Source organism: Porites lutea, chromosome 5 (assembly GCF_958299795.1).
Source record: "Porites lutea chromosome 5, jaPorLute2.1, whole genome shotgun sequence".
NCBI classification, from domain to species: domain Eukaryota; kingdom Metazoa; phylum Cnidaria; class Anthozoa; order Scleractinia; family Poritidae; genus Porites; species Porites lutea.
The window spans coordinates 1,459,636-1,466,429 of NC_133205.1; the positions used below are offsets into that span (position 1 = coordinate 1,459,636).

Below are 6,794 nucleotides of genomic sequence, written 5' to 3' on the forward strand. Positions count from 1 at the left end.
CCACAGTGGTACAAGGGCGGGGGCTTGATGGAACCCCCTGAGTTTTTGATATGTTGTAGTATTTGCAGCTATTCATGGAAAGCTTGCTTTAATTATGACTAAGAAAAATTTCGAAAATAATCAATGGACAGCTACATAAAGTTTATATAGTAAACCGTTAAACTGATAAGAATTGAAGAAACGAAAGGGGGCTTTCTTTAACCCAAAAGTCCCTGCATGACAAAAAATTTCGTGTTTAGAAGTTTAAACTTTCGAAATGTGACATGGACCAACATTTTAAGATTGGTTACCTGCAAAAACAACTCTGCAGCAAAGGCCAGTTATGAAGAATCCAAGTACCAATCTGAAGAACCCAAACATAGACATGGATAAACTCTGTTGTTCCTTGAGAGACCAGAGTATTCCTGAGTATGGTAATGAAGTAGCCCAGAGGGCTGTGCTGTAATTTAAATGCGGAAAAAGAATGCAAACTGAAATAGTTCAACCGACTTTACCCAATGCTAATATATTATCCATAAATTATTCAACAAAAACTTCTATGGCACTAATGGTTAAGTCAATGACAAACAGTTTTACAATGATGGCAGTCACAACTTTTTAAGTTTTTAAAAATCCGTTACGATTAATTAATGGAAGAAAAGGTAACTACATGTATCGGCAAATCTTTTATCTAACCTGCAAAAAAAGGGAAGGCTGACAACATTTTGTATGTTTGATCCATTTCAATCATGTTATATACCGAGTTCTAGTGAAGAATTATTATGTAAAGTACACTGAGTGGCACGAATGAGTAATGAGCAGAGCTTTCTTTGACGTTTTCCTGGAATATTCAACAGAATATCAACAGTGTTAAGGAAATTTGCTACTGATTTGCCTATTATATTATTATTCGTCTATTCATTTCCACATCAGTTCCTGCATCAATTAAATGAATGGGTGTTCTTTGAAATTTAAGATACGAGTTAAACAGTACGTGCGTCATTATTGCTCGAAGCGTTCTTGATAAGTCAGTTTGAAAGACCTGAAAAGCATAATCAATGCTTGAAAAGCATTATCAATGCCTGATCTGCAAGGTCTTACGCGCTCGGTCATCGTTTTTAAGATGGTAGAGTAGCGAGAGCTTTATCCTTGCATCTTGTCATTGTTTTAGAACCAGCAGCGTATTATTGTAGTCATCAAAGTGTGGAACAGCAGGTCATCTATAAAACATAAATGACTCCCTGTTCCAATATTATGACCTGCTATTCCGTTTATTGAAAATTGTCACCCGCTGAAAACAATGGGAAGATATTTAAAAAATGTTATATTCAAAGAAAAAGGAATTTAATTCTACACAAAATGAAGTAAGAAGGAAAAGTTACATGCCATCCATATACCGTCTAAAAATAAAGCTTTTAACGAAGAATCCAAGAGCAAACGAAGAGTGGACATCAATGGAGTTTGTCAGTATTGTCGACGAGACTCCTATAGCTAGGTAACGGTTAACGGCAGGTAATAAGTTCAGGAATTCTTTAACAGCTGTATCTTTATAAATGCTGCATCAGAAACTAATTATATTATGATAGATTGGTATACAAATCTGCTTCCGTGTTATATTGGCCAGTTGTGGACATGCTGATCAAAACAATTTAACTCGTGCTGAAGTAAATCACTTTCGATAAGTATAAAATTCATAGTTGGCTAAAAGGCTCATGGCGTAGTAAACACAAAAGAAATGTAAACACAAAAGAAATGTATTATCCCCCCACGGAGCCTCGGAGACAAGTACGAGTCTCAGTTTAACGACTGAGTGCTCTATAGATTATTTCCAGCTTGCACTAAGCCTCTGTTTCAAAGCGAGGGTAAGTGCGAAGCCGTTGATAGCCTCGTTTTGAAAATGAGAGTTATTAGAACTCGGAAATAAGCTTTTCTTTCAGCATTAGGGACTTTGCCTCGCCCTAGTAGCTCGCAATCGTTTGATCCAGGGCTATAAAGCTTTAAAGGAGGGTATTTTTGTCAACCATATGTCATAGCTACCACCAGTGACTGACTCCAGGACACTCTCCTGGAACATATTGCACATATAGGTTCCCTCAATAGTTAACAGGTATTTGCGGTCAAACTGAAGTAAATAAGGGTCCTTTTTGTAGAACTCACTTATATGTCCTAAGTAATGTTTATCGCTGTGAAGAAACAATAAGACTATTATTCCTTTTTTTTTTTAAGTTTAAAGAAAAGGGCCAAAAATATGTTTGGAATGTCACGGGTGGGAATTACAGTCCAAACATGCAAATAAAATCAGTTCTGTTCTTAACAACAGGCTTCCCAACACACAAATAACAACTAACGACATTTCTGGTTTGTTGTGCCGTAGTAGGCAGCTACGCTTTACTGAAGACCAACTGAGCCTAAAAAACAGAATTGTGAAGAATACATCACAGAATACATCAAGGAAAATTAACGAAGTTTTGGATACGTATCTACAAGAGACACTCGGAGGCCAGGAAAAACCCCTACAAAAAACCCGCGAGAGACGGGGAAAAAATAGAGAAACCTGGGTAGGAACCAAGCCCAAAAAAACTCGACGACTTTCCTACGAAACCGAAACGAAAATATATACATCATATATATAGATAAATCCGTTGAACGTAGATCAAACTTCAATAGAGTTTAGCGCTATTTTTAAAATCAAGCAACTGATCTAAACAAATCCTAAATATATATAAAATTTCACTTACCCGCAGAAAAGGAAGCGTAACGACCGGGAATGACTCGCATACTAAACAGCCATATTTATACCAGAATACAGATACCTCTTAGCACGTATTAAAACAACAATTGCATTCAGAAATACTGGAGACACAATCATACAAAACAACTCACAATTAATCAACAGCTACAATAATAGCGAACAGAAATCAATTCTCCTCTATTGCTACGCATCCGAGGAGAATTTTACAATAAAATGCAAGCTATAGAAAAGGTCGAAATGTGTCGGTTTTTTTAAACTGACTTCAGGATAATTATCTGAATTTTGATACACAGGACAGAATTTTGTAAAAATTTATTATTTTTAGCATTTGATTTCAGTTCCAAACTTCTTTTACAGCATCGTCTTAAAAAAAAATTATTTCTCATGAATGTTATTTATGTATAATGATCTGAGAATGATTGATGTAATATATTAGGCATGAGACGTAGAGTTTCATGCTGGCTCATGATTTTGCGGCCCCCTCGGTAACTTGGTGGCCCCTAAACGTGACAGAATGTTCACGGGCGAAATTTACTAAGAGAACGGATATTTTCTAGCAAATCAGACGCATGTAATTGAATTGCTTCTGGACCTCGTTTGGTAAAACAAGTACTCAGGGGCATTCCCGTTTTGAAAATTCCTTTCCAATTAACTGCCTTTTTGCCCCCTATAGGATGTTTGAGTCGATGGTCATCCATTGTTTCAGTGCAACTTCTCACGAGATGTGTCTTGTGTACCAGTTTGCTTCTAACTTTTTGTAATTGTTACTTGATTTGAGTGAACCTTATCTTGACGTTTTCTTTTCAGTGTGTTAAGATCGAGCCTTGAGAGATTAAAGCGTGAATGTCATTGGCTGCGTGCCGTGTCATGGCAACTTTGTGGTCAATGTAAACTGTGTCCTGGCAGAGTCGACTGTGAGACTAAAAAGTGTTACTGGCATCAAACAACAGACTGTTTTCATGATGACTGTGCTCATTATGTTCCTGTTAACAGTTCGCCTTTTTGCTGTGCTTATGCTAAAGGACCTGACTTTCGGATATCTCAGACTTGGATTCAGGTATTGAAGCAGACCAGTTTAGTGTCATATCTGTTTTGATCGTGTTCAATTGTTTTTCTTTTATTCGGCTTAATCGGTAGCCTGAGAAAACTTTCGACATTTCGCCACGCCACCACTGGTTTCCCCGTGAAATGACGTCTGAGAAACGAGCGCAGAAATTCCATACTGATGATGCGTCCCTACCCAGATCTGGTTAGTGCTTCTGATTGGTTGTGTCGTGAGGGATATTTGCTTCAACCAATCAAAAGCACCACCCAGATCTGGGTAGTGACACGTCATCAGTATGGAATTTCTACGGTCGTTCCTTAGACGTCATTTGGCGTGAAAAACAGCGATGGCGTCGCGTAATGTCGGCTTTTTTCTCAGGCTACTTGATCGGTTTGTGACTTTAATTTTAGATTTAAATGGTATTAGTCTATAAAGTTCACGCGACTGTTTATGATTCTCTTTGTTTCTCTCTGGTTGTCCTTATGCTTTTCTTATTATTGCGTCCGTCGAAGATTTTGCTAGAGTTAGATTTCTAAACCAGTCTTTTTTTTGTAGGCACTTTGTGAGGACATCATGTCTAATCAACATCCGGGTGAGTTGTTAAAGCGCCTGGTTTAGCATTAACGATGACTGGAAACAGATGCAAATTAACGATCTTTCTTATTTCTCTCTGTTGCTTAACAACAGAAATGGAGCCTCTAACGAAGGCTAGTTCTTAAGACGTTTGGCACTTTTTTAGTTCATCATGTTGGTTAGTAAACTAAAACCTTTAAGATTGACCACTGGCATATATGCATTATTGATGAGTAAGATGCATATCCAGCCGCCTGTACCGAGCGGGCTTGGTTTTTCAAGGATTTATTGTGTGCCCCAAAGGTAAACTATGTTTTTGATAGTATATGGTTTGAAGCCACGGGTCATGTCATAAATAGGTAGAATATGATTGTCCGGGGGGGGGGGGGGGTGATGGTGGTGAGGGTAGTCCTGATTAGGACTGTTGTTGACACTGACTGACGTCTTGACAACCTGTGCGGTAGTAATCTTCAGAGACAAAGTTTATAAGTTTTTTCTTGCGAGAACAAAGTTGGAAATCTGAACATAGCTAGGATCATCAGAACATAGCTAGGATTCGCTTCATTTTGCCATTACGTGGAGCCAGTCATGAATAAGTTTATCGTTCTCTTTCATAGATGCACCCCCCACCAAAAGGTCAAAGGTTGTGAAGAAGGAATGTGAAAGAGCTCTCACAGAGGAAGTTCTTGACGACTTATCACGCGACATCGGCAAATTTTGGAAATCTTTAGGACTTAAACTGAAAGTACCAAACGCCAACATTGATGAGATACAAGCTGATCAAGTGCAATATCCGGGTGTGAAGGAAAAATCATTTCAAATGTTGATGGTTTGGTTTGACAGAGGGGAATCAGTCACACTCAGTGAATTGTCGAGATCGTTAAAGGCTCTTGGAAAAGACAGATTAGCGAAAAAATACTGTAGTGACTTTTAGGTATAAAATTCATGTACATATGGCGAAAGGTATTTTTATGATCCGTACTAATTTTAACATTTTTTACAGTTTTCAAGTATATTTCACAAACATTATACTTACATTCAGAAGGCATTTTGTTGAAAGTTTCAAGAAGACATCATTTCGTCCAGCACGTTAATATCCCCAAACATGATTCGCTCATAATTCACTCTCTTTACCTGACATAAGCAGTTTCCAGTTCTTCGTGGGACTTACAACTGTCGTAAGAATGAGAGAAATTGAAAACAAAGCATATTATGCAAAATTTGGGTGACAAAGGTGGGAAAAAATGTTTTATGGGTAACTCGTAAAAAGGAAAATTAACCATTTTATAAAAAGTTCGAGTGAGGGCATACCAACTTTTCTACTATTTGTAGGCGTGGCTTACTGCCGCCGGTAATTTCATTTCCACATGTCCTGAAAAATTCTAGTTTATCACTCTCTTGATTGCAAGCATGATTAGTATGCACTGACCTGACCTAAATTTTGAACTTTAAAGCTCTTTGGCTCGCGCTAACATCACATAATAACCCACGTTCGATATACTAAAATTCTAACATTATTCCTTTATGGTCATTTTTCTATGTTTGTTTTGATTTTCTTTGCGCTCAAGTCTTTTCTGGGAATTGCGAGACAATGGAGTCATGAAAAAAAAAACTGCAATTTTTACCCTAAAGTCTTGGAATCATGTTAGAATTTTTTCATGATATACACCTATTTCGAGAAAGGTCGGAAAAAATGTACACGCGACAATCCCAGCAGATACATGTAATATGGGATACACTGTAGGCTGTTGAACCTACTTTTGTTGCTTTTCTTTAGCACTCGCAAACATACATACATTGCCTCTCGTGCCATGGTTCTTTCACTTTTTTTGAAGAACAGTTAACTCCAAACCACCCACAATACCTTTCGTGATTGTCGCGTGCACTTTTAATAATAATAATAATAATAATAATAATAATAATAATGATGATGGTGATGATGATGATAATATTAATAACAATATTATACTTTTATTATTATTATTATCATTATCATTATTATTATCGTCATTTATTATGAAAAGAAAATGTCCAATAGGTCTTTTAGGAGTGGACTGTGCTTAATTTTTTACAGAGGCTATGTGTTATCTTAAGTGAATAAAACTGAACCAATATTTCTTTCAGCGACCATGTGTTTTGCTGTGAACTTTGGGCCGAAATAAACATTAAACTGGGGGGATGGGTGGAGGAATAGCCTACTTACCCCAACCCCTAAAAAGAGAGAAAAAGTTTGTCAACAGGATTTTAAAACTTGATTACCTTGTAGGAATGTGGGGCTATAAAGTGACCTTTTTTTCTCCTCTGGAGTAGGTGATCGAGTCAGGTTTCCCATAGAAAATGTCAAATTCTCCTTGGTTTCCCCCATCCGTGGAAAAAAAAAAGGTCACCACATGCTTTGAAATAGTTGAGTGTAAGTATGCATTTTTTCGGTCTGGGAAAACTTCA

The 6,794-nt window shown here is 37.3% G+C and overlaps 1 protein-coding gene across 1 annotated transcript; it reads left to right on the top strand.

Moving 5' to 3' along the window:
• The first annotated feature begins 1,361 nt into the window (after positions 1-1,361).
• On the top strand, positions 1,362-5,569 carry LOC140936773 (uncharacterized). The gene is made up of 4 exons (XM_073386260.1): positions 1,362-1,474; positions 3,539-3,788; positions 4,332-4,368; positions 4,967-5,569. The coding sequence occupies exons 1-4, from the start codon at positions 1,362-1,364 to the stop codon at positions 5,281-5,283; spliced, it is 717 nt and encodes a 238-aa protein (XP_073242361.1). The 3' UTR covers positions 5,284-5,569.
• The last annotated feature ends 1,225 nt before the right edge of the window (positions 5,570-6,794 follow it).